Source organism: Salmo salar, chromosome ssa02, assembly GCF_905237065.1.
Source record: "Salmo salar chromosome ssa02, Ssal_v3.1, whole genome shotgun sequence".
Classification (NCBI taxonomy): domain Eukaryota; kingdom Metazoa; phylum Chordata; class Actinopteri; order Salmoniformes; family Salmonidae; genus Salmo; species Salmo salar.
The window spans coordinates 45,960,254-45,988,228 of NC_059443.1; the positions used below are offsets into that span (position 1 = coordinate 45,960,254).

A 27,975-nucleotide genomic window follows, 5' to 3' on the forward strand; every position below is an offset into this window, starting at 1 on the left:
CTTGTTGATCAGTCTCTCACGTCGCTGTGGAGGAATTTTGGCCCACTCTTCCATGCAGAACTGCTTTAACTCAGCAACATTTTGGGGCTTTCAAGCATGAACTGCTCATTTCAAGTCCTGCCACAACATCTCAATTGGGATTAGGTCTGGACTTTGCCTAGGCCATTCCCAAACTTCAAATTTGTTGCTTTTTAGCCATCGATTGTGTGTTTTGGATTATTTTCTTGCTGCATGACCAAGCCGCGCTTCAGGTCACAAACAGCCTGACATTCTCCTGTAGAATTCACTGATACAGCAAGCATTTTGCTACACCCACAATAACATCTGCTAAATATGTGTATGTGACCAATAACCTTTTATTTGATACAGAGCATAATTTATGGTTCCTTCTATTAAGGCAAGTCATGCAGGTCCTGAGGCAGCAAAGCATCCCCAAACCATCACACTACCACCACCATGCTTGACTATTGGTACAAGGTTCTTACCGTGGAATGCAGTGTTTGGTTTTTCGTCAGGCATAATGGGACCCATGTCTTCCAAACAGTTATAAGCTTGACTCATCTGTTCATAGAACACTCTTCCAAGAGCCTTGATGATCTTCAAGGTGTTTTTTAGCAAACGTAAGTCAACTTTAATCCAAAAGTCAAATCTACTTTAAAATGACTAAAAAGCAATACAAATGAAGCTTTGGAATGGCCTAGTCAAAGTCCAGACCTAATCCCAATTGAGATGTTGTGGCAGGACTTGAAAGGAGCAGTTCATGCTTGAAAATCCACAAATGTCGCTGAGTTAAAGCAGTTCTGCATGCAAGAGTGGGCCAAAATTCTTCCACAGCGATGTGAGACTGATCAACAACTAGAGGAAGGATTTGGTTGCAGACATTGCAGCTAAAGGTGGCACAACCAGTTATTGAGTGTAAGGGGGCAATACATTTTTCACACAGGGGAATTGGGGGTTGCGTAACATTGTTAAATAAATAAATAAATACTTTTTTTGTAAACTCAGGTTCCCTTTATCTAATATTAGGTTTTAGTTGAAGATCTGCTAATTCAGTGTAAAAAATATGCAAAAACAGAGAAAATCCAAAAGGGGGCAAATACTTTTTCAGGGCACTGCATTTCTACCCATCGGAATACCCATAATGGCCAAAGGTGTCAGCTACTCACAAAGACCTGGTGACCACAAACTCTAAAATACCATGAATCACTCTTGCTTGTCAACATGCATGCAGACACCTGCAATGCCTCCAAAAAACATTCAACCTGTCTCCAATTTCACACCTGAGGACTCACACCTGGGTTCTGTGCCCACTGACCGCATAGACTCAGATACCGTAAAGAAGTGATGTGTGCCAATGTAAACAAAGGGGGGAAGAACATAGAAGGCAGGTGTTCCAAATTCATAGCAAACAGAAAGAGGGCATGGCATGTTACTTGATTCCAGATTCGAAAAAAGTGAGAAAGAATACTTTCACTGCAGGCTTATTCAGCACACACACACACACACACACACACACACACACACACACACACACACACACACACACACACACACACACACACACACACACACACACACACACACACACACACACATTAACCTTCAAACACTCTACCATTTTATCTCAGGTCATCTTCATCTCGAAGCAGTTTGGAGATACTGTAACAAACACAATGAAATCCATTATTTTCCAAATATAAAGTATTTTGTAAAAGGGGGGAAAGTATTCAAAATGAGGCATTTAGTCCAACAGCCATGATGCATCTGGCTTGAGTGCGTCGTAAGGATGGCATTGTAGTGAATACATGAATGTGTGTTTGTCAGACTGTGTTTCTGAATAAGAGTGTTTGTCTAAGACTGTGTGTAAATATGTGTGACTATACAGTAGCGTGATATGTGTTCATAAGTCTGTAATGCAAGTAGCTGAGCACTATTTTGAAAAGCTTTGTAGTTTGCAAAAAAAGTATTTGAACAGGCAGGGTGGGGAGGTGGGACAAATCGCTCTCTTTGCAAGATGTACATATCCTCTTACATACTTTACAATTCTGAAAGAGTGTTGGTATAAGCATGAATTCAGATCTCACATACATTAGAATGTATATGTCTGATTATGCGTGTGTGATTCTGTGAGCGTTGACACGCAGGTCAGGAGTTGTCCACCACTTGGTGTGGCAGGGTGACCGAGGAGCCGTTGATGAAGGAGCCCTGTTTTTCTCTACCCTTCAGAAAGTAGGTAAGCAGCTCTCCTTTCCCCTTCACAAAGATGGGTCCCCTCCTCACAAAACGGAATCCGTACTCCTTCAAGATGTGGTAGCAATCTTCCACCACCTGGGGGCAGTAGAATCATATAACATTTTAGGTGATGAATCGCCGCATGCATACAGATCCATCCAATATGTTTTCTACCCAGATTTGGTAATCCACTTAAAGCTATTCCCTGATGTCAAACCCCAAGACCTAAATAGTAATCAAACAAAGTAGGATTATTCTTGTGTTATTATAGCCATCTGGGAAACAACAATTCCAGGCCGACTACATTGCAGTCAACCAATGGTTGCATGCCACATCGACTGCGCAGTCGGGTATCCGATTGCTGTATGTCGTTTCGAGATCTTGCAAGTGACTGCAATGTATCAATCATTGTAGGCTATCAAGTGCTCCTGCTCAGTCCTTACCACAAATCAGGTACATCAACGACCTTACGGGCCAATGCGCTACAGCTGATTGTTTGGTTGTCACCTCAATGCTTATCCCATCCTGCATCTCGTTGCCCCTGTATGGAGAGGCCTTACCTGGATGTTACCCATGACCCCTGTGGACTCCATGCGACTGGCCACATTCACAGTGTTGCCCCAGATGTCATAGTGAGGCTTCCGGGCACCAATCACTCCTGCCAGCACCCCCCCTTTATTCAAACCTGGGGAGAGGAGGAAGTATGGGATACATGATATGCATGCTGTACAAAACTAGGACACACTCTCCATTCTTCTCTCACCTTAAAATATATGGCTGAAAAGTTAGCACTGACCTATGCGTAGCATAAAGTTGTTGAAGGACTGGTAGTTGATGTTCATGAGCGTGACCTTCATGGCCAGAGCAAAGTCAGCCAGATCTGCCAAATGCTGCCAGCGCTCTCTGTCAGTCAGCTCCTCTTTCTGCACAACAGAGCCCTCTACCTTAACCATCTTCATCATCAAGTTTCAAGTGAATTCATTTGATCATCACCACCACCACTACGATCATCATCACCCATAAAATTAACATATCCCCTGTAAAAGATCAGTCCTAAAGCTCTTGATCCCATTTCTGACCTGCTACCACAAACACTACAAGATGCTCTAGACTGAGTTCATCAGGAGTTCTGCTGTTTAGCTATAGGAGTTCACATGATTATGTCATACTATAGGAGTTTACACGGCTAGTTTAAGCCTCCACTGACCCAGACCCAGTGGCTGATGACTATGGTAATGAGCTAACCTTCAGACAGGCATAGCCGTTGCTGATGTCGGGAGTGACCCCTGACGCTGCCATGTAGGTGCTGCCAATGGTTTTGATTTTGGTGATGCAGCGGAACTGAGACTCGTCCAGGAGCTGTCAGAGGTTAAAGGTCACGGGTTGAAAGGTCAAGTCTCAAAGTGTTAGGCAGCATCTTTAATTTCTATACATGCCTCGGGAATAGGGAGTAATAACATACAGTACTTCCATTGTCATAGCAAGCTAGTTTCAACATTTGCATGACTGTTACAAGTCAAAATTATGCATTCATGAGCTTCTTACGCTGTCAAAATCGGAGATGATTTCGTTGAGGAACCTGAGGCACTCAATCCCCCCATTGTTGATGCTCTCCTCTGTGTAGAAGTCCGAGAAGTTGGGGATGGAGGCGAACATCACCCCAATCTCATCATATGACTGGCTGTACAGCTCCTGGAAGGGGTATATATATATATATATATATATATATATATTTCAGATTAACAGATGTACAGACATAGATAAGTCAAGAGCATAACTCCAGCTGTAACCTTTGCAATAGCTGAACAAACCTTACCACTGTGATAACATGGTGGCTGATCAACGCACACAGTGACCGTGGCTGATACCTCTTTCTCAACTTCAGGAACTATACATGTATTGGTCCCACTTCACATTGACTGCCTTAAAACCAATGTATTTATTAGGGCTGGCACAATTTCCATATAAACGATGGTTATGGATGAAAACCGTCATGACAATTAAATAACTGTCATATCCGTAAAAAAAAATATATATATACACACTACCATTCACTTAGAAAAGTCCTTGTTTTTGAAAGAAAAGCACATTTTATTCACTAAAATAACATGAAATTGATCAGAAATACAGTGTAGACATTGTTAATGTTGTAAATGACTATTGTAGCTGTAAACGGCTGATTTTTTTTATCTACATAGGCGTACAGAGGCCCATTATCAGCAACCATCATTCCTGTGTTCCAATGGCACGTTGTGTTAGCTAATCAAAGTTTATCATTTTAAAAGGCTAATTTATCATTAGAAAACCCTTTTGCAATTATGTTAGCCCAGCTGAAAACTGTTGTCCTGATTAAAGAAGCAATAAAACTGGCATTCTTTAGACTAGTTGAGTATCTGGAGCATCAGCATTTGTGGGTTCTATTACAGGCTCAAAATGGCCAGAAACAAAGAACTTTCTTCTGAAACTCGTCAGTCTATTATTGTTCTGAGAAATGAAGGCTATTCCATGCGAGAAATTGCCAAGAAACTAAAGACCTCGTACAACGCTGTGTACTACTCCCTTCACAGAACAGCGCAAACTGTCTCTAACCAGAATAGAAAGAGGAGTGGGAGGCCCCGGTGCACAACTGAGCAAGAGGACAAGTACATTAGTGCCTAGTTTGAGAAACAGACGCCTCACAAGTCCTCAACTGGCAGCTTCATTAAATAGTACCTGCAAAACACCAGTCTCAACATCAACAGTGAAGAGGCGACTCCGGGATGCTGGCCTTCTAGGCAGAGTTGCAAAGAAAAAGCCATATCTCAGACTGGCCAATAAAAATAAATGATTACGATGGGCAAAAGAACACAGACATTGGACAGAGGAACTCTGCCTAGAAGGCCAGCATCCTGGAGTCGCCTCTTCACTGTTGACGTTGAGACTGGTGTTTTGCTGGTACTATTTAATGAAGCTGCCAGTTGAGGACTTGAAGTAGCTAGCATACTTCAAGGCCCAACATACAGTAGGCTATATCTCAATCGATGAAAAAAATATTTTCAGTGCTACCAATGAAAAATGTTAATTTAGAGCCCTGGGTTTTTCTGTATTTTTGCATATTCTTTATACTGAATGTTATCAGATCTTCAACCAAAACCTAATATTAGATTAAGGAAACCTGAGTTCACAAATAACTTTTTTTAAATGGATACGTCCCCAAACACTACTAGGCATAATGGGACCCATCTCATCCAAAAAGTTGACTCAAGTTTGCCAAAACATACCTGGAAGATCATCAAGACTCTTGGAAGAATGTTCTATGGACAGATGACTGAAAAGTAGAACTTTTTGGACAACCAGCATGGTGGTCGCCATGAGTGCCAGCACGGCGATGTAGCTGTAGTACTTGGGGTTGTCCAGACAGCCCTCTGCCCCGGATTGGACAACAGAGGAAGGAGGAGCCATTGTGGCGTTTCCAGAGGGACGGGGACAGTATCTACAGTAGTGAAGTTGTCTCACCTCGTCCCTTTTCTTGGAGCCCAGGAAGTGGCGTGCTACGTGCTCTGGCAGCATGTTAGTGACCAGCGCCTCGTTCCAGCGCCTCATCTCATACACCTTCTCCTTCTGCTCATGGACCTCAATCTTCCACAAGAACAGAGTACGGGCTAGCTTCTCCACCTAAAGTCAGGGACATGGTGGCAGGAGACAGGAAAGAGATTCAAATAGAGGTGGAGAGGTTATCAAGAATGGAGGAGAAGCAGAAAATGTGGAGAATAGAGAAGGTGGTGATGACTTGGAAGGCATTGTCACGATTCCCACCGACGGTGGCGCCCCCTCCTGCTCGGGTGGCGCTCGGCGGTCGTCGTCACCGGCCTATTAGCTGCCACCGATTCCCTTTTGCTTTTCCCTTTTTTTTATTTTGTGACACCTGTGGTCAATTAGCCATTAGAGGGGCTATTTAGTTTAGCTGGCCCGCTCCTGTTCGTGCGGGATTAATGATTGTTTCTTGTGTGACGGCTTGTGTTCATGTCGACGTTGTTGTACGCCGCATGTATTTTCTCCCCTGTGTGTGGGAACATTTGTTTTTTTTTGGTGAGTGTATATTAAAAACACCACTACCCTGTGTTCGCTGGTTCCTGCGCCTCATTCCTCCTCCACAATTACCAAGCCCTAACAGGCATATAACTAGTACCCTTCTGCCATAGTAACTTACATGTCGAGAAAAGTAGTAGAAGCTGATCATCATGATGAAGATCATCACAGTCATGGCATATTTGGAGGGAACCAGGTAAGACCTAAAAACAGAGCACAGAGATCATCAGAAATCACAAGCATGCTCACACTGTATACAGAACAACAATATCACACTAAACATGACAATCAGAGTTGCGGTCAATTTCATTTCAATTCAGTCAACTGAAATTCCAATTCCAGTTTTACTAATTGAAAATAAATGGATGACCACACATCCATAAACTGATGACCACCACCCACACCTGTTCTACAGCCTATAACACCACAACCACATCCACCTGTAGTCCTGGAAGCGGGCCATATCGTAGCGGTCAAATATGTCCCTCCAGCTGTAGATGTTGACGATGCCCGTCGCTATGGTGATGAGGAGCATGAGTGTGACCTTGACCATGTGGCTGACCTGTACCAGCATGGTGGTCGCCATGAGTGCCAGCACGGCGATGTAGCTGTAGTACTTGGGGTTGTCCAGACAGCCCTCTGCCCCGGATTGGACAACAGAGGAAGGAGGAGCCATTGTGGTGTTTCCAGAGGGACGGGGACAGCTCAGCTACAAGGCGTGGACAGAGGGGATAGAGGCCAAATGTTAACGCAAGACCTGAGCAACAATCGATTTTTAGTGCTTCCTCCAAGATTACATGGACCCCTTTAAAAAATCCTTGGTTTCACTCCCATCTTTTTGCTTTATTATGAATTTAAAACATTTAACTGCAATGCGTGCTGTTGCATATGGACGGTATGCACGCAAGTCAATACCAAAAACAGACCCTTAAGTCAAACCCAGCTTAATGGGAAGTCTTGTGTATTGGCAAGCTACTACATAATTCAACACCAGAAAGCCAGTGTTGTGATTTCTTTCTACTGGACTAACGATGAGCGTTTCTCACCATGTCCACAATGTCGGCCATGGTGAGGATGAAGATTGCTGCCATGGCCCATGTGTTCCGTGCCCAGCGGGTGTGGTCGATCCATGTGGAGAAAGACACCAGCCTCTTAGGGAAAACCTAGGAGGAAAAATAACATGTTGGTCATCAACAGTAATATCATTAACCAGTCACGTGATCTGTCTGTCTGTCTGTCTGTCTGTCTGTCTGTCTGTCTGTCTGTCTGTCTGTCTGTCTGTCTGTCTGTCTGTCTGTCTGTCTGTCTATCTATCGTCGTTGTATTGATGTGGTTTTGAGTAATGTTTTACAACACTCTTTTACGACACCTGTGGTATATGTGGGGCAATGGCGGAACATTAAAAACGTTTTAACTATGATTGATGGTGACGGTCGCCTTTGCTCGCTGTAACCAACGAAGTAATACAATTGTAATCATCATCGTAATCATGTTCAGTTTTCAAACGCATCATCAGATGGAAACCATAGTAGCGTTCAGGGTATTTCTCCTAGTGAGTTTGTACAGATGAAGGACATTAATTTGTGCCAGTTTGCTACAGCAGGAAAATAATCCTGCAGCAACAGGAAATGTGAATCATGTGGATTATTGGACATTTTTGTAGGGGTTGATACATTTCTCATAAGGGAAAATCAAATCTGAAATGTCAAAGTGGTCAACTTCAGAAGCCTTTCCAAACCTCAAATACACTACAAGTTGTACATTTCCTGCATTGCAGGAAAGTTGTCCTGCAACAGTTGGCCGTCATTGCAAATAAGAATTTGTTACATTTACATTTAAGTCATTTAGCAGACGCTCTTATCCAGAGCGACTTACAAATTGGTGCATTCACCTTATAATATCCAGTGGAACAACCACTTTACAATAGTGCATCTAAATCTTTTAATGGGGGGGGGGGGTTAGAAGGATTACTTTATCCTATCCTAGGTATTCCTTAAAGAGGTGGGGTTTCGGGTGTCTTCGGAAGGTGGTGATTGACTCCGCTGTCCTGGCGTCGTGAGGGAGCTTGTTCCACCATTGGGGTGCCAGAGCAGCGAACAGTTTTGACTGGGCTGAGCGGGAACTGTGCTTCCTCAGAGGTAGGGAGGCGAGCAGGCCAGAGGTGGATGAACGCAGTGCCCTTGTTTGAGTGTAGGGCCTGATCAGAGCCTGAAGGTACGGAGGTGCCGTTCCCCTCACAGCTCCGTAGGCAAGCACCATGGTCTTGTAGCGGATGCGAGCTTCGACTGGAAGCCAGTGGAGAGAGCGGAGGAGCGGGGTGACGTTGTTCTTAAGTGACTTGCCTAGTTAAATAAAAAAACTGGGTGTTCAAATTAAGATCCTACATCTGTACTATAGTGACTTTCATGTTAGTGATGGAACAGTATATGACTACATAGTGCTGTATATGTCAACGGTCATTTCAGATGAGCTGGGACAAACTGAGGACGAGACATATTGGTTTTCCTCAATGAACCATCAATCATGCCATTAGGAGTCATGCATCAGTCCTTCTCTATGAACATCTATATGATTAGGAGGGATTGATTTTCCATAGATAAAGAATTGTCACTGGATTGGAACTACCGTCACGCGAGGGGATTCAGATCTCCAATGGTTAAATCTGATCTCATTGGGTACAGTACATTCTCTCAGCAGCTGAACAATAGTCTGGTCCATACAGCTTCAAGTAAAAGTATTTCATTATGTAGCACTAAAAGCGCTTGATTATACGCTCTGGGGTAAAGTGTATGTGTGTGTGAGTGTGTGTGGTTTCTGGTGTTTGTGTGATTGACATTGTACTGGGACAGGCACAGACATGTTGACATGTACATGCATTTCACCCTTGATATAATAGTTGCTAATCTGTTTGTTTATGTGTGTACAGTGCATTCGGAAAGTATTCAGACCCCTTCCCTTTTTCCACATTGTTACCTTACAGCCTTATTCTAAAATTGATAAAATTATATTTTTTCCCTCATCAATCTACTATACACAATACCCCATAATGACAAAGCAAAAACAGGTTTTTAGAAATGTTTGCAAATGTATTAAAAATAAAAAACAGAAATGCATTATAAAAAAAATATATCATTTTACTAGGCATGCCAGTGTCATGACGTTGGCCTCTTTTGGTACAGGGAGGACAGTTGACCCCTTTTGCAAAACCACCCCCTACCTTCCCCCCAATCCACCCTGTGTGTAAAGGGTCGTAAAAACTCTAAAATTCCAGGAGAGTCTCTGGCCACATGGCCCATAGAGAGACACAGGAAATTCTTCCAACTCATAGAATTGGAGAGCCAAGCGACATTTTGTGTTCTGGAGAAGGTATGGAAGATTGGTGAAGAATCCAGCTACGAACTGATCCGCTTGGTACAATTTTGTGATACTCAGAAGAGACAATATAGCCATATTACCATAAAACTGTTTATATAATAGCATCATAATGGTTGTATAGAATGTATTAATAAGGATAAAGCTTTTGTAGGACATTGAGATGCTATTGTACTGATGTAATGTGATAGAATTGTATTTCTGTAACCAAATCTAACTCAGTCATAGGCACGCCCCAGGGACCCATACAGGACCAGGCGTCATTTGACAAGCCTGTTCTATGGGCACTATAAAACACCGCCTGATTTACATTTCTTCAGACCAAGCCTACACTCCGTTTGCTAATAGGTTTTACCTTCCAATTCCTCTACTGAAAGTGAACCATACCACGTGGTTAACTTTTAGACTATCGATACTGACAGAATAAGAACAAGTCTTTGATATTAATTATTAGTCTGCAGCTAAGTAAATTATATAATTGAACGCGAAGACCAACGAAACAACCATTCAATGACGACATTAATGAATGTCGCTCTGAAAGATCCATTCTAACCGAGAGAGAGAGAGAGAGAGAACGTGGACAAACTCCCCAACAGAACAGAACTCTCGAACAAGGATCACGACGACACATGAGCGTAAATATATATTGATTGCAATTGTTCCCGAATGAGTGAGCCTTCAATTGTCAATTGTTAATATTAATGAACTCTGTGTAACTTCTCAGTTGACCGTTTATGACCCATTGTTCAACAGGCCGACCTGCCTGTTTAGCCCACAAGGGCACATTCCTCTACCAATCCTTTGTGACGATAATTACTGTTTGTATGTTTTTCTGTTAATTACTTAGTGTAGTAAATAAATGATTTTAAGACAATTGATGTATGGATGATTTTAGTAAAGACTGGGTTCGTGCAGATACAACAATTTACGACGTTTGGAATGAGACTGGACTAGAGGTAAAATACACCATTTTAAACCAGAAGATAATCGGCCTATACTATAATAGAATATAATATTATAGTACAGGAAAGTTATATTAGGAAAATTATAGCTTTGTAATCTGAATATTCTCCTTGGTGCCCCGATCTCCTAGTTAATTACAATTAAACGATTAATCAGTTTAATCGCGTAATAATAATTACAGGGAGCTAATTGATAAACATATCTTCAGTTGAATGGTACCCCAAAGACACGACACCAGTTAACAACAAATTCTTATTTACAATGACCGACGATGCTGGACGATCCTGGGCCAATTGTGCTTCGCCCTATGGGACTCTCAATCACGGTCGGGATCGAACCAGGGTCTGTAGTGACACCTCTAGCACTGAGATGCAGTGCCTTAGACCGGAGCTAATTTACATAAATATTCAGACCTTTTGCTATGAGACACAAAATTGAGCTCAGGTGCATCCTGTTTACATTGATCATCCTTGAGATCTTTCTACAACTTGATTGAAGTCCACTTGTGGTAAATTCAATTGATTGGACATGATTTTGAAAGGCACACACCTGTCTATATAAGGTCCCAAAGTTGACAGTGCATGTCAGAGCAAAAAGCAAGCCATGAGGTCGAATAAATTGTCCGCAGAGCTCTGAGACAGGATTGTGTCGAGGCACAGATCTGGGGAAGGGTACCAAAAAATGTCTGCAGCATTGAAGGTCCCCAAGAACACAGTGGCCTCCAGCATTCTTAAATGAATGAAATTTGGAACTACCAAGACTCTTCCTTGAGCTGGCCTCCCGGCCAAACTGAGCAATCGGGGGAGAAGGGCCTTGGTCAGGGAGATGACCAAGAACCCGATTGTCACTCTGACAGAGCTCCAGAGTTCTTCCAGAAGGACAATCATCTCTGCAGCACTCCACCAATCAGGCCTTTATAGTAAAGTGGCCAGATAGAAGCCACTCGTCAGTAAAAGGCACATGACAGCCCGCGTGTAGTTATCTAAAAGGTAACTAAAGGCCTCTCAGATGATGAGAAACAAGATTCTCTGGTCTGATTAAACCAAAATGTAACTCTTTGGCCTGAATGCCAAGCATCACATCTGGAGGAAACCTGGCACCATCCCTACGGTGAAGCACGGTGGTGGCAGCATCATACTGTGGGGATGTTTTTCAATGGCAGGGACTGGGAGACTAGTTTGGATCGAGGGAAAGATGAATGGAGCAAAGTAGTGAGAGATCCTTGATGAGAACCTGCTCCAGAGTGTTCAGGACCTTAGACTGAGGCGAAAGTTCCCCTTCCAACAGGACAATGAACCTAAGCACACAGCCAAGGCAATGCAGGAGTGGCTTCGGGACAAGTCTCTGAATGTCCTTGAGTGGCCCAGCCAGAGCCCGTACTTGTACCTGATCGAACATCTCTGGAGAGACCTGAAAATAGCTGTGCAGTGACGCTCCCCATCCAACCTGAGAGAGCTTGAGGATCTGCAGAAAAAGAAGACTCGAGGCTGTGATCGCTGCCAAAGGTGCTTTAACAAAGTACTGAGTAAAGGATCTGAATACTTGTGTAAATGTGATAGCAGTTTTTTTATTTTGAATACATTTACAAACATTTCTAAAAACCTGTTTTTGCTTTGCCATTATGGGGTATTGTGTGTAGATTGATGAGGGGAAAAAAACGATTTAATCTATTTTAGAATAAGGCAGTAATGTAACAATATGTGAAAAAAAGCGAATACTTTCTGAATGCACTGTATGTGTCTGTGTGTGACTGTGTGTCTACATTGCACACGGTGCAGATACAGCGCATGGGGTTCAAAACCCTTGTGGGCAGTGTGGGGATGGGGGAGGAGTGCTGCTGTTAGGGTGACAAGAGAACAAGAGAAGTCGATAGTGGTAGCTACATAACTGTCTGTAGCAGTCAATAAATTTGACTTTCCATGACCTGGCTCATGATGTTAGATCAAAAGTGCTGATGCGTGACAAAAGAACGAACGTATGGGGTGCTGATTAGACACATTCTTTACCACATTTTTTTTTCTTCAGCTTACGTAACATTGGGAGTGTCTGTACACATCAAATGCGCAGCATCATGAGATGCTTTTAGCACATTTAAGTTATTTAACTACGGTATGCTGATCCACTATCACAACTATGTTATTTTTTTACTCAAGAGTATACCACAACAAATATCTTCATATCTACAGATTTCTTATGTTGTGGAAAATGTTCTATGATAAATTAGGATTTGGCTGTGGGTTAACTGTTGCTCGCTCTGAAAGGCTAGCTGCTCTCTGGTTGGATGTTGAGCAAGGTGTGATAGTGGAGCGGGGGGGGCACTCACTCGAGGGAAGATGGCCGCCAGAGAGCAGACAGTTAGGACGAGCAGCAGGACCTCTCCCACAGCTAGGGTCACGTAGTTTGCTATCATCCTGTCAACCGCAAGAACACACAGAACATAAGGAACGAGAGAGAGAGAGAGAGTGAGAGAAAGAACGAGAGTTTAGGTGAACTCACCGAGGGTCTATGAGGACCTCCATGGCTGCAGTGAACAGGAGCACTACACAGGAGCAGCTGAAGGCAGCTCCGCTCTGCTTCTCCTTTTCTACGGAGTAGCGGGTCTCCAGCTCAGGGTCCACAAAGCGCAGGGACAGACGGTTGGTGCGTTTCCCCTTCAGACTGACAGGGTAGAGGGAGGGTTCACACGGTCTGTCTGCTCACATAACAGAGGATTCATACCTGGCTGCACATGGCTCACTCACACACCCTCTGCTACTGGGTGTTTCACTATGACTATCACACACACACACACACACACACACACACACACACACACACACACACACACACACACACACACACACACACACATTCATACATAGATATACACAGGCTGGCAAAATTCAGGGAATTTTATATAAATTCCCTGGTTTTCCCAAAATGCCCAGTTGTGGGATTCCCGAAATCAGAATCCTCCAACCAGGATTTCAGGAAAACCCGGGAATATATTTAAAGTTCCTGGAATTTTGCAACCCCACACACACCCTCACTCTCTGTCTACTCACGCTTGTACGGTCTCTCTCTCCAGCAGTGCCTCATTGAGCAGTTTGTTGAGCTCCTGTTCGTTCTCTTGGGCATCAATCACCCTCTCGGCCAGGTCCCGCAGTCTTAGCCTCCGCCGAGGGTTGGGGAACGAAGGGTTCACCACCTGGGGTCACAAGAAGGTAGCATTCTTGGTCTGTCATTACACCACTCACTGGATGCACCCCGATTCTCCACACTTCTTCTGAAGTGTGCACTTGCACACTCCCTCTCATGGATTTAACAATGGTCGAAACTCTCTCCAGCCAATACTTACACTAATTCAATGCTTTTAGATCCATGATGGGGAGTGTGCAAGTGCACACTTAATGAGAAGGGTGGAGAATCTGGGTGGAGCCACTCTTCATTCAGGTTTGAAGTAGACAAGGTAGCACACTTTGGAGCAACTCCTGTCCTGGAGACAGCCAAAGTATTTGGAGGTTTTTGTACTAGCCCAGCGCTAACACCCCCGAATAAACAAATCGAGGTCTAAATATAAGACAATGATTAGTTAATAATTTGAATAGGTGTACTAATCCTAAACTGGAACAAAGGCCTGCACACACTGTGCACTTGTAGTACATAGAGTTGCAATCCTGTGTGTTAGGGGTTACAGTAAAGGTCATATGTTACTCGTGTGTCCAGCTCCTCTGGCTCGTCTGGTGTGGTGCAGGCTGTGTGGACACTCCCATTACACTCAGTGGTGTTGATCAACAATGGAGAGTTCCCATTGGACGACATCACAGACAACTTCTGATAGGAAACGAAGAGACAGGAAGGAGGAGAGAGAGAGAGAGAGAGAGAGAGAAGAGAGAATGTGAGGTGTGCTACAGTGACTGGTGTGTTGACAGGAGGAATCTGGAGAAAAAAAAATATTGACATTTTGTTACGCTTTCTTTTACAGCCTGTTGTAAGCTGTTACTTACCTGGTATTTTCATGGTATTAACTAGGAAACTACGCAGGTAATTACCTCAAAGAATTCAACAAAATTGGAGACTGGTATCAAAGTTAAAGATAAAAGTAATTTCTTAGTAAGTACAACCTGGTTGTAAAATAAAGTTTTTCTGAGGTTTTATCTCAGTAAGACGAACCTGTAAGAATAAAGGTTGAATAAAACTAGGTGCTGAGGTAATACTCACCACCCCGTTGATGCCGTTCTTTCCCAGGGGGCCCTTGGGCACCACCACCAGGTAGGAGTCGATGCCCCTCTCCTTCAGGTACTCACAGCGGTCGCCCCCGTTCCCTGGCTCCATATCAAACTCCCCGTGCAGACACTCCATGGTGGCCTGGGAGATGTGCACACGCCTGCCGCAAAGGTCAGGGGTTATAGGCTAGAGGTAGGAGAGCCTGGTCTATCAATGGCAGAACGGGTGGGGGCTGACCCTATGCCCTCCCTATTGCAAACTTTGAATAATTCCTGCTGTCACTTATTTGATAGTCAGTACATCAACATTTCCTTACCAACTTCATAATTCATTACTTATTGCTAGCAATAGGTATATAGGGTTTGTATTGGGCACAAACACATTTGACAAATATGAGTGCATGAGGCAGGTCAATCTTGGCTGAGCATCATCTAAAGTTGTAGTAAAGATCTGTGAATAGAGTTAGGGAAATGTAATAACTTAGAGGGGTTTAAAGCAATTCCTTCTTACCCCGGTATTCCTCCCGCCTCCATCTTATTGGCCACGGTGACGTCAGTGGACCAGACGTCATACTGCCACCGCTTCTGTCCCAGGACGCCCCCCAGGACAGTGCCAGTGTGTACCCCCACACGCATGTCCACATCTGTCCCGGTCTTCTCACGAACATACCTACAGGATAACACAGTCACCGTGACACCGGAGCCAAGAAGAACCACCCTAGCCAGTCTTTCCCCTACCATTCGTTTTGCCTCCAGCACGTCACATTATTCCTACTCTATGTGCAAATCTCAAATGACACCCTATTCACCACAAGTACAGAAGGACCTCTGAGATGTGAACACATCTGAAACGGAGGTAATTCGGAAAACTAAAAGGTTTCGACTTAAAAGCTCATCAAACCTTGGTAGAAAATATTAATTGCGTATTATTTTCTCACCATTTAGCCAGATACTGTAGATGTCAGACCTGTTTTTAGCACATGAAAGTAATAGGTTCTACAGTAGTATCTTTGACCCTAAGTAGGTGAATAGGATGTCCTTTGACATGCAGCCTATACCACAAACCACTCTACAGTTTCTACAGTCCACATTTCCATTGGGTGCTACTCACGATATGGCCTCCACCATGGCCAGGCCCATCATGATGGAGCAGGCAGCGTGGTCCTCTCTGTAGTCTGGCAGGCCACAGATGCAGTAGTAACAGTCGCCCAGGATCTTTATTCTCAACTGGTGGTATTTCTACACAGAAACACACACACAGTGAGGTAGTTAGTGGAGGGGCTGGAACATTCAAAGTGATTTCATCAGTATGTGAAATGATGTGACTACTCATGTAAATTTACTTTAATCTATAAATAAATCTATGTTTAAAAGATTAGTATAAATACATGCCAACCAATATACATTTTTTGTCAGTAAGTAATATATTTGTGTGTGTGTGTGTGTGTGTGTGTGTGTGTGTGTGTGTGTGTGTGTGTGTGTGTGACTCACGGCAGCCAGCTTGTCAAAGCGGGCAAACAGTTCATTGAGGAGCTTGACCAGCTCGTGGGCACTGCATGATGATGACAGCTGAGTGAATCCCACAATGTCTGCAAACAAAATACTGCAGGAGAAAGGGGATACATGCTGTCATCACATCATCCTATTAGATATCCTGCCTCTTTATTATAGAACATAGTATACTCTACAAGTTGTGTTCTCCTAGCCATAGGTCTATAGATTGTACACAGAGAGTCTGGCTGCTGTGTCTTACCTGACGTTTTCGTGACGATACATATACATGGTGTTGAACTGCTGCATCTCCTTCTGTCCAGTCTGACTGGCTTCTTTCTTCTTCATGTCCTGTAACATCTCGTCTGCTATATGCTTCGGCAGGATGGACAGCAAGAGACGCTCCTGTGGAGGACAGGAAGAGTGGTGAGGTTTCAGTGGATATGAGGAGACTCTAAAGAGACTCAATAGACGCACGCACAGCTTACAATAAAAGGCACTTCAATTTTGTGTGATTGGCAGCAGAATCAATCAATGCTCAATCAGAATCAATAAAAAAGATTCAGTGACCTAATGAAACCACTTTCTATAACAAAGGAAGCTGTCCGTTGCCATCCCAAAGCATCCACTTCCAATTATATCTACTTCGATCACCCTTCAACTAATAGATCTTGGAAAAAGAAATACCATAACAAAATAAACATGGATGACTGACTACCATGTGCTCAAACAGTACACACAGTGCATTTGGAAAGTATTCAGACCCCTTGACTTTCAACATTTTGTTAAATTACAGCCTTACTCTAAAATAGATTAAATATACATTTACATTTAAGTCATTTAGCAGACGCTCTTATCCAGAGCGACTTACAAATTATATTTTCCCCCTCATCAATTTACACACAATACCCCACAATGACAAAGCAAAACAGGTTTTTATACATTTTGCAAATGTATAAAAATTAAATAACAGAAATACCTGATTTACGTAAGTATTCAGACCCTTTGCTATGAGACTCGAAATTGAGACCAGGTGCATCCTGTTACCATTGATCATCCTTGAGATGTTTCAACAACTTCATTGGAGTCCACCAGTGGTAAATTCAATGGATTGGACATGAGTTGGAAAGGGACAAACCTGTCTATATAAAAGGTACCACAGTTGACAATGCATGTCAGAGCAAAAACCAAGCCATGAGGTCGAGGGTATTGTCCGTAGAGCTCCGAGACAGAATTGTCTCGAAGCACAGATCTGGGGAAGGGTACCAAAACATTTCTGCATCATTGAAGGTCCCCAAGAACACAGTGACCGCCATCATTCTTAAATGGAGGAAGTTTGGAACCACCAAGACTTCCTTGAGCTGGCCCCCCAGCCAAACTGAGCAATCAGGGGAGAAGGGCCTTGCTCAGGGAGGTAACCAAGAACCTGATTGTCACTCTGACAGAGCTCCTCTGTGGAGATGGGAGAACCTTCCAGAAGGACAACCATCTCTGCAGCACTCCACCAATCAGGCCTTTATGGTAGAGTGGCCAGACGGAAGCCACTCCTCAGTAAAAGGCACGACAGCCCACTTGGAGTTTGCCAAAAGGCACCTAAAAGACTCTCAGACCATGAGAAACAAGATTATCTGGACTGATGAAACCAAGATTGAACTATTTGTTGCTGCCACCAATCGTCGCGTCTGGAAGAAACCTGGCACCCTTCCTACGGTGAAGCATGGTGGTGGCAGCATCATGCTGTGGGGATGTTTAAAAGCGTCAGGGACTGGGAGACTAGTCAGAATCAAGGGAAAGATGAACGGAGCAAAGTACAGAGAGATCCTTGATGAAAACCTGCTCCAGAGCACTCAGGACCTCAGACTGGGGCGAAGGTTCACTTCCAACAGGACAACGACCCTAAGCACACAGCCAAGACAATGCCTGAGTGGCTTAGGGACAAGTCTCTGAATGTCCTTGAGTGGCCCTGCCAGAGCCCAGACTTGAACCCGATCGAACATCTCTGGAGAGACTAGGGCTGTGGCGGTCACAAAATTTCGTTGTTAATGTGCTTCATTTTAAGAAGTTATTTGGCCACTTTAGTTGTGATACAAACATTATTAAAACATATAGGCCCATGGGCTAGGCTACATGAGGTGTGCGACTATGATTTGAAAAGATCGCAAAAAAAGGCTTTGTTTCTTATGCTGGGCATCATTCAGAAATTATAATACATAATTCACAAGTGATAAGCTAATAATGTCACCCATCAGACTATTCTTGATTTAATATTGTCTTTACATGTACAAAATAATATGTGTGAATTTTGTTTTGATTTAGAATGGACCATTATCATGCACCTGTTTCAAAACAGGGGCAGCAGTAAACATGACATGTCATCTATGCACTTAAATAGCAAATGGAGGACGCTTTACCCCGTGGTTTATTTTCATGCCAGCCAGGTAGGTTATACTCCTGTTGTAAATATAAGCAATGTGCGTAACATTAAGAAAGTTGAGAAATAAATCAATAAATATAGTAGGCCCAGCCTATAGAAAGTTGATGGGACCCTCCTCTTTTTAGTAGAGGCCACCACTCTGTTTTCTCGCGCAATTGCATAGCCTATTGAAATGTTGCGCAACATGAGATCATGGGTTCTCATGAAGTGTTTGATTAGAATTTGACTGCCTTCATAACCGCCGGTGTGGCGGTAATACGGTCACCGCAACAGCCCTGGGAGAGACCTGAAAATAGCTGTGCAGCAACACTCGGCATCCAACCTCAAATCTAATTTTATTGGTCACATACACATGGTTAGCAGATGTTATTGCGAGTGTAGCGAAATGCTTATGCTTCTAGATCCGACAGTGCAGCAGTATCTAACAGGTAATATCTAACAATTCCACAACAAAACCTAATATCTAACAAATTCCACAACAAAACCTAATACACACAATCTAGTAAAGGAATTGGATGAGAATATATAAGTATAAAATATATGGATGAGCAGTGACAGAGTGGCTAAGATGCAATAGATAGTAAAGAATATACAGTGAAGGATGCAGTATACAGTATATACAGTTGAAGTCGGAAGTTTACATACACTTAGGTTGGAGTCATTAAAACCTGTTTTTCAACCACTAGTTTTGGCAAGTCGGTTAGGACATCTACTGTGTGCATGACACAAGTAATTTTCCCAACAATTGTTAACAGACAGATTATTTCACTTATAATTCACTGTATCACAATTCCAGTGTGTCAAAACACTATATACACTAAGTTGACTGTGCCTTTAAACAGCTTGGAAAAATCCAGAAAATGATGTCATGGCTTTAGAAGATTCTGATAGGCTAATTGACATCATTTGAGTCAATTGGAGGTGTACTTGTGGATGTATTTCAAGGCCTACCTTCAAACTCAGTGCCTCTTTGCTTGACATCATGGGAAAATCAAAAGAAATCATCCTAGACCTTCACAAGTCTGGTTCATCCTTGGGAGCAATTTCCAAACGCCTGAAGGTACCACATGCATCTGTACAAACAATAGTACGCAAGTATAAACACCATGGGACCACACAGCCATCATACCGCTCGGGAAGGAGACACATTCTGTCTCCTAGAGATGAACGTACTTTGGTGCGAAAAGTGCAAATCAATCACAGAACAACAGCAAAGGACCTTGTGAAGATGCTCGAGGAAACAGGTACAAAAGTATCTATATCCACAGTAAAACGAGTCCTATATCGACATAACTTGAAAGCCCACTCAGCAAGGAAGCCACTGCTCCAAAACTGCCATAAAAAAAGCCAGACTATGGTTTGCAACTGCACATGGGGACAAAGATTGTACTTTTTGGGGAAATGTAATCTGGTCTGATGAAACAAAAATAGAACTGTTTGGCCATAATGACCATCGTTATGTTTGGAGGAAATAGGGGGAGGCTTGCAAGCCGAAGAACACCATCCCAACAGTGAAGCACGGGCATGGCAGCATCATGTTGTGGGGGTGCTTTGCTGCAGGAGGGACTGGTGCACTTCACAAAATAGATCATGAAGAAGGAAAATTATGTGGATATATTGAATCAACATCAGTCAGGAAGTTAATTAAAGCTTGGTCGCAAATGCGTCTTCCAAGTGGACAATGACCCCAAGCATACTTCCAAAGTTGTGGCAAAATGGCTTAAGGACGACAAAGTCAAGGTATTGGAGTGGCCATCACAAAGCCCTGACCTCAATCCTATAGAAAACTTGTGGGCAGAACTGAAAAAGCGTGTGCGAGCAAGGAGGCCTACAAACCTGACTCAGTTACACCAGCTCTGTCAGGAGAAATGGGCCAAAATTCACCCAACTTATTGTGGGAAGCTTGTGGAAGGCTACCCGAAACGTTTGACCCAAGTTAAACAATTTAAAGGCAATGCTACCAAATACTAATTGAGTGTATGTAAACTTGCGAAACAGATGTACTATCTCGATTAAGAAAGCTAAATCAAGCTACCTTTTAAGCTCTATATCCGACAGCTGGTGATCCTTCAAAATTTTGGAAAACACTAAATGCACTGAAACGTACAAATTCCTCTTCCCTTCCTAAGCAAGTTCTATCTGACCCTGGCATCATAACTGAGAAGAATGGGATAAGTGATGCTTTTAATCATAATTTTATCTTGGCAGGCTTTTTATTTGCGTGAAATGGTGGTTTATTTGACCTTGGTAAGTCAATCAACTGCTCTTCCTCTGCCAGCCTCTAGCTGACTTGATGGTTAATCAATCAACTTCTAGTGAATCTTTGTTTTCATTTCAACAATTTACTATATGTGATGTGCCTTGCTTAAGACTGGTAAAAAAAAATCCGCTGGGGCTGATATGCTTGATCCATTTTTGCTGCTCTCTGCCCCCCTGATTACTGAATCATTAACCCATATTTTTTACCTGATGATTATATCTGGTACTATCCCCAAGGTTTGGAAGCGGCCCTTGTACTCCCCCTTCACAAACGTGCGGACCCTTGTGATCTAAATAATTCAATCACATTATTTCTAAACTTTCTTGCCTAGCTAAAAATATTAGAATCCTTGATTCATTCTCAGGTAAGATCTTTCTTATCTTTGAAATGTATTCTAAATGTACATCAGCTGGGTTTTAGTCCAGGTCATAGCACTATCTCTGCTGCATCCTTAGTTATAAATGATGTGGTTAACTGTATGGATAAAAGGCAACATTGTGCTGCCCCCTTCATTGACCTGTCAAAGGCTTTCAATACTTTTGATCACTCATGGCTAATTCAGAGGCTTTCCTCAATTGACCTAGAGCAGATTGCATGTAACTGGTTTAAAAATTATTTGACAGAGAAAACTCAATATGTATATCTACTGATGGTGTTAAATAATGTTTCCTGGATATTACGAAAGGTGTCCTACAGGGGTCGAATCTGGTCTTGTGCTTTTTACATTAACAATATCGACTTCTTAAAAAAACCTGCACTTGTATGCCGATGATACTGTTGTGCATGCTATTTCCCCCACGGTTGAGCAGGCTCTATCTAAACTACAGTCTGCTTTCATTGTAAACAGAAAAACTTTATTGACCTGGAATTAGTATTGCATTCAGGTAAAACCAAGTATATGTGATCTCTAGAGCACAACAAAATAATGATGATTTTAGCATGTCATTAGGATGTTGTCCATATTGATTGTGTCCCTGCTTACAAATACCTGGATAGATTTAAAGCTGTCTTTTAAAAAGCATATTGATGACTTAAGAAGCTGAGAATAAAAATGGGCTTCTATAGAATTTTTTTATTTTACCTTTATTTAACTAGCCAAGTCAGTTAAGAACAAATTCTTATTTTCAATGACGGCCTAGGAACAGTGGGTTAACTGCCTGTTCAGGGGCAGAATGACAGATTTGTACCTTGTCAGCTCAGGGATTTGAACTTGCAAGCTTTCAGTTACTAGTCCAACACTCTAACCACTAGGCTACCCTGCCGCCCCATGGGTCCTGCCTGGGTCCTGCCTCTCGCTAAATAGTAGAACGCAGATTATTCAGTCGACGTTCCTATCGGTCCTAGACTATGGCGACGTCATCTATATGAAGTCAGCTGCCAGTTCATTAAAGCTGTTAGATGCAGCTAATCATAGCGCACTGCACTTTATTACAGGCTAAAATGTTTGTAGTCATCAATGCATTCATTTGATTTATTAGGATCCCCATTAGTGACAGCTAGTCTTATTGGGGTCCGACAGACAGTTGGTTGGCCCTCTGAAGTCACGTAGGTTGATACGTTGCTATGTTTTATTTAGAAAGCCCTTTTACAAAAAGTTCCACTGTACCTAACTTCTTTACTAAACTTTAGACATACGAGTTACCACACCCGGTCTCAGGGATGACTAACTCAGGAATTCCTTTGGTTGCTACCGAGTTAGCTAAATCAGCTTTTAGTTTCCTTGCACTTTATCTGTGGAATAATCTTCAAAATATTCTTAAATTTGATATTTGGGTGCCTCTAGGGGAATTCAGAAAGCTGATTGAGAATGATTTATATTTTTTACCTTACAAAGGCAATAATACTGATGTTTTTCTTTCTGCTTGCATTTTGATGCGTGTATTTTCTGTCATTTAAGGCTCATCTGTAAAAGAGACCTTGGTCTCAGTATGACTCCCTGATAAAATAATAAACATCCAACAAACAAACATGATATATAATCACATATTACACTGTACCTAGACATGGTACAATGGTCAGCCAAAATATAGGCCTATAACTTTTCTCCCTGTTAAAAGCACTGTACCTGTACACAAATCTGATTGGCCTAAAACTATCACTCATCATCACATAAGTCCATCTGAACAGATTCCACCCTTGACGATCCAAGACTAGAACATAAACATTGGAAAACACAAATGCATCAGGCAAACAAAAGCCTTGAGTTCACGTTCACACACACACACACACACACACACACACACACACACACACACACACACACACACACACACACACACACACACACACACACACACACACACACACACACACACACACACACACACACACACACACAGAGGGAGGAAAACAAATAACGTGGCAGGGTTTTTCTACGTTCTTATCAAAACCTGATGGAGAGACAAAAAATTGGGCAAGAGAGTCAGCAGAGTGATTACTGCGGACATCGTCTCAGGAGGCCGGTCGCCATGGTAACCTGCAGCGACCGGATGCTCCTTGATTGGCTGGCGGTCCTTGTCTCCCAGCAGCCCATGCTTCTCCATTAGTATTCTGGGAGTTTCTCCTCTCATGGTCTTATCAGCCCTTCTCTCTCTCATACACACACACACACACACCTTTGCTCCCTCCTTCCTTTCCTCCCTCCCTTTCCTCCATAATCACCCCTTTCCTCTCAGCTCTCTATAGCAGTGACCCTCTGGTCCATAAATAGTAGCAATCAAGAATGCCCAATGGCCACAGCTGTGAGACGGGGGGAGGGAGGGGAAATGACTGCTGACCGAGTGCTAACTCAAACAGACAAAGTGTGCACACACACACACACACATACATGCACGCTCACACACATTTAACTAGCTTAGTGTAGTGTAACAGTAGATCAAATGGAACTGTAGATACTAAGATTGTGTTTAAATTCCCTTTGGCTTCAACATAAACAGGTCTGAATCAGAATCACATACATTCAAACCAGGGCACTACTCTGGCACTGCCACACACTCCTTATCGCCCCCCACTCTCTAACCTACCACTCAAACCTACTAACCTCTGTCACTTTTCTCTCTCTGAATATGTTGTCTCCTGCCCTATATTGTATATCCCCCTCTGTCCTCCCTGTCTCAGTCTGTCACTCTCACCTGTTGCTGGCTCTGTTCCTCCAGATTGAGTTTGACCTCCAGGGACTGCCGTGCTTCCAGGAAAGCCTTGCGGTGTTTCCGGTCTGCCATGTAGTAGGACATGACGCCCACAGTGATGGCACACACATAGATCACTATGTTGGCCAGCAGCTGGAGAACGCAACAGAGTCATTAGACACACACACGCACTTACACACAACATATGCACTATAATTTTAATTTTTTTTTTTAAACAGGCACGCACAGTAAGCCTTTTACTGTTAGTCTACACCTGTTGTTTATGAAGCATGTGACAAATACAAATTTGATTTGACATACGGACGCGTGCACACACACTCTGAACCCTGTGGGGAGGACCCTTGTGTAGACTTATCACGACCTAGGCTAGTGGTATCTTACGGACTTTCTGCAGCCATGAATGTGGCAGACAGGCAAAAAGAAACCAGCACTCTAAACCATTACCAAACTCGTATAGGTTGCAGTGAGGTGGCTGCTGATGAGTTACATTGCAAACAAAGTTTGGATACTACACTGTTCCCTAAAATGTTTTGTCATTGAATAACATTTTGATTCGCCGAGATTGAAGCTCCGATAGGGTGGTTGGGCCTTTTATTGGGCTGCCTGCCTCTCATTGGATTACTGTGAGATTATGATAAAGAAGACATGAGCATACTGAGAACCAAAAACTGTGGACCTTTTGAGAACAGTATCGATGTCAAACAAGAGAACAACCTCTAAAATATCAAATACAGACAAATGATAATTCTACCTCAGACTCTTTTAATTGTTTGGAGACACTCAAACCTCAGTCTGTTCTCAGCCTCTGCTCTGTCACCGAAACATTTGATACATTCAGCCTGTTTGTAGACTCATCGGTATTGCCTATTCATTGTAGATGCTGTAAGACAATTACAGGGCATAACGTGACATAAATAGTACATAGACTGGAGGTTAATCTTCTGCATGATGAAATTATTTCAACACACCATTTGATGTGATCAGGAAAGCTAGCATGTCTTACCTGCACTGTCATTTTAACAATATCTAGCCTCTTATTAAATTTACTGTATATACCCTAGTAATTACTCATCATTCCTTGTGTTGCAAGTATGGCATTTTGCACTGTTCCTAGTTATTTTCTTTTATGAGCTACTTCACAAGATCTGTTCACCTCTCTCTACCTGCCACCCTACTATCTACCTTACTCACACACCCCCCCTCACACTTGCCTGTCTCCAACTTCATCCAACTCGTGTCTACCCACCCCAGGTGTTTCCTGAACCACTCTCACCCATATCACTCTCCACCTGCAACTTCCTTCCCCTCCTGCAAGTGTCCTCAGCCTCCACACTTACCCATCTCCCATTCTACCTGCAACTTCAATCCCCATCACCCCCTCGCCCACTTCCGCTGCAACTCATCCCCCACCCAAAGTGTGTCCTCAGCCCCATCCCCACTCTCACCTGTCTCCCAAGGGCAGCCCCCTGGATATCCTCCTGCTGCTGCTGTGCAATGGTGACCCCCAGCACCAGGGTGTGGACCCCGCACGACACGGATGTGATCAGCACAATGGGCGTGAGCCGCAAGGGCAGTGTCAGGAAGAAGGAGAAGCTAAAGAAGGCTTGCCAGCCCACTGTGTCACTGGCCTGGTGGAAGCGGGCATAGTTCAGGCCCAGGTAGCAGAAGATCTGGGCCGCTATGAGCACCCACAGGGCGTAGGGCACCACACGTCGTGAGATGCGGTCGGGTAGCAGGCCGTAGCAGCACAACACATAGAGTAGGATGTCTGATGCCAGGCCCACTGATGCCACCACCACAGAGGCCAGATTTTCATCTGTGTAGACCACAGCGCACATGACAATGATGTAGCTGTCAAACAGGGCAGCAAACACAACCAGAACCAGCAGGGTTTCGTGTCGCTGCCGGCGGAAATAGGTCTGATAGAGGTTCTCCAGAGACTCGGGTGCAAAGGTGAGACGCATGAAGCGTGGGAGGCAGAGGCAGCACCCTTGGCTTCGAACCGTTACCTCGTGCGTGCGCCCCACGGCCTGGCCCGGGTCCGATGGTAGGGTCACAGAGCAGTCCGCCGAATACTCTGCTGAGTACTCCGGCTCTGAGAAGGCCCGGTTGCGAGGCATCGTGAATGCTGACTAAGTTTTGAATTCTTCCTGTGACCTCGTCGTAAAAAAAAGTGGAAATCTGTTTGTAGTTCTGCAGGTGTAAAATTCCTCAAGGTACTGTTGTAAGGTTCAAACGTAGGCCTACATCGTGCTCTCTCATCGCGTTCCCTTTTATTCTCCTGTGTGTAAACTGAACCCTTTGCCCTGAGGTGTCACGAATGTCCTTTAAATCACACGTAGTGTCTTGATTGTCAGGCCCTGCACTTTGGAATAGCTTTGCTCACATATTTGTTAGTTACACGTCTCTGACAGTGTCAGTTGATTCTGTCAGTTGATTCACCAATCCAATGTCCTCCAAATGTAGGCTTAAGACTAAAGGAGATTTAAAGGGTCTCCTGGACCATGTTAATTTTCCTTAAGTGAGCCCATGGAAAACTCACTAAGAATAAAGTGAGGGCGATAATATAGCTTTGCTTCTTTTCGAATGCAAAACTTTGTTTACATTGCCACCCTTCTCTCCATATTCATTGTATCAAGGTCATCACCATTGTTCACATGGGGTTTCCATGGTGAAAACTCAAAAGAAGTGAAGAATATGGGATGCTGTTTGATCATGAATTGTGCCCCCCCCCCCACCTGAGAAGTCACCTGACTAGCAATCCACGTTGGGAAAAAAGGGGATTTTTAAAAAGTTACTGGGAAATATGGACAGCCTGTGCAAGTTGTGCAAAAGAGGCCTAGGTTCGTTTCTTCTTTGTAGTTGACAGACTGATACTGAGAGCAATGTCTGTCGTTCCCTACCAATATTTATCTTGAGAAAACTGCGCCCCTGTCCTCAGTTGAGAATAACCCCGGAGAACTATGCGTGACTTCTGATTTTACTGCGCACACTGGAAATAGGCTACATGTTGCGCTCTATGAAAGAGAGAAAAAAATTGAACTTGTAAAATGGATGTCCAAAATGACACCATCGTGACTATCCATTTAAAATACTTAACACAGTCTTTTTTTTGCCGTATTATTAAGCAACGTGGTTTTCCAGCCTACAGTATAGGGACATCATATTTCTTGCCCTCATTACACATATTGATGAGTTTGTTGCCTGTGATTTCAGGGTTAAATCGTTTGGCTACATTTCTATTTTGAAAAGGTGCTATAGAGGACCGCTATTGTCATACCCATATAAATGATCGAATGACTGAAAACAATAAGCGTCATTATTTACCCATTCTGTATCCATTTAACATGTGGCGATGGCCAAAGATGAACGTGCTCTTTCAATGTAGGTTTTCATTCTCCAGTGACTCGACGTTTGGCATCTCCTATCTATCCTTCTTAAGATGCCGCCTGTGAACAGAGATTTTGTACCAGATGATGTAAAAACCATCCGCATATTGTTGCATCCGTTTACAGAACCATGAAAAAGACACTTTCGATCTCCTATAGGTGGTGCTCGCTCTTGTAAGGATTAGATGTCACTTGTAATCAAAACAGTGCATTTTGGGTGTTTGTTATAAGAATAACCTGAACATGTCCCTCTCGACGAGTAATAGACTACAACGGACTCTCGCCTTCACGGAACAGCGCTGCTTTTTCGCCCTCGATCTTCACTTTCTACCCCGATAAGCCCGTCCCCCTCTTTAGATCACCCACTCCCCCCTTGCTTTCCATGTACAAAGTCAGAAATAGGGACAGACAA

At 43.3% G+C, this 27,975-nt stretch overlaps 1 protein-coding gene across 4 annotated transcripts; it reads right to left on the reverse strand.

The window, feature by feature from the left end:
* Positions 1-224: 224 nt before the first annotated feature.
* On the reverse strand, positions 225-27,901 carry LOC106584132 (adenylate cyclase type 3). 4 transcript variants are annotated; one of them, XM_014169052.2, is made up of 20 exons: positions 25,620-27,900; positions 24,157-24,306; positions 16,594-16,736; positions 16,332-16,443; positions 15,952-16,079; positions 15,352-15,510; positions 14,836-15,001; positions 14,329-14,445; positions 13,680-13,822; positions 13,132-13,293; positions 12,959-13,046; positions 7,347-7,463; positions 6,741-7,009; positions 6,422-6,503; positions 5,728-5,886; positions 3,778-3,924; positions 3,478-3,591; positions 3,029-3,155; positions 2,793-2,917; positions 225-2,328 (listed from the first exon to the last, which is right to left on the reverse strand). In XM_014169052.2, exons 1-20 carry the CDS (start codon positions 26,292-26,294, stop codon positions 2,146-2,148), a joined length of 3,366 nt encoding a protein of 1,121 aa, XP_014024527.1. In that variant the 5' UTR covers positions 26,295-27,900; the 3' UTR covers positions 225-2,145. The 4 variants fall into 4 exon arrangements, with proteins under 4 accessions (XP_014024527.1, XP_014024508.1, XP_014024538.1 ...); XM_014169033.2 differs by having other exon boundaries at positions 14,329-14,448; XM_014169063.2 differs by having other exon boundaries at positions 14,329-14,448; positions 27,502-27,898.
* Positions 27,902-27,975: the final 74 nt, after the last annotated feature.

What these genes read in the sequence shown, in the direction of transcription:
- LOC106584132 (XM_014169033.2), bottom strand. Translation starts at nt 26,294, where the DNA reads ATGCCTCGCAACCGGGCCTTCTCAGAGCCGGAGTACTCAGCAGAGTAT. An exon ending in GGGCTGCCCTTGGGAGACAG is followed by an intron (nt 24,307 to 25,619) that starts GTGAGAGTGGGG and finishes TGCGTTCTCCAG; the next exon opens with CTGCTGGCCAACATAGTGAT. An exon ending in GAGGTCCTCATAGACCCTCG is followed by an intron (nt 13,047 to 13,131) that starts GTGAGTTCACCT and finishes TGCGGTTGACAG; the next exon opens with GATGATAGCAAACTACGTGA.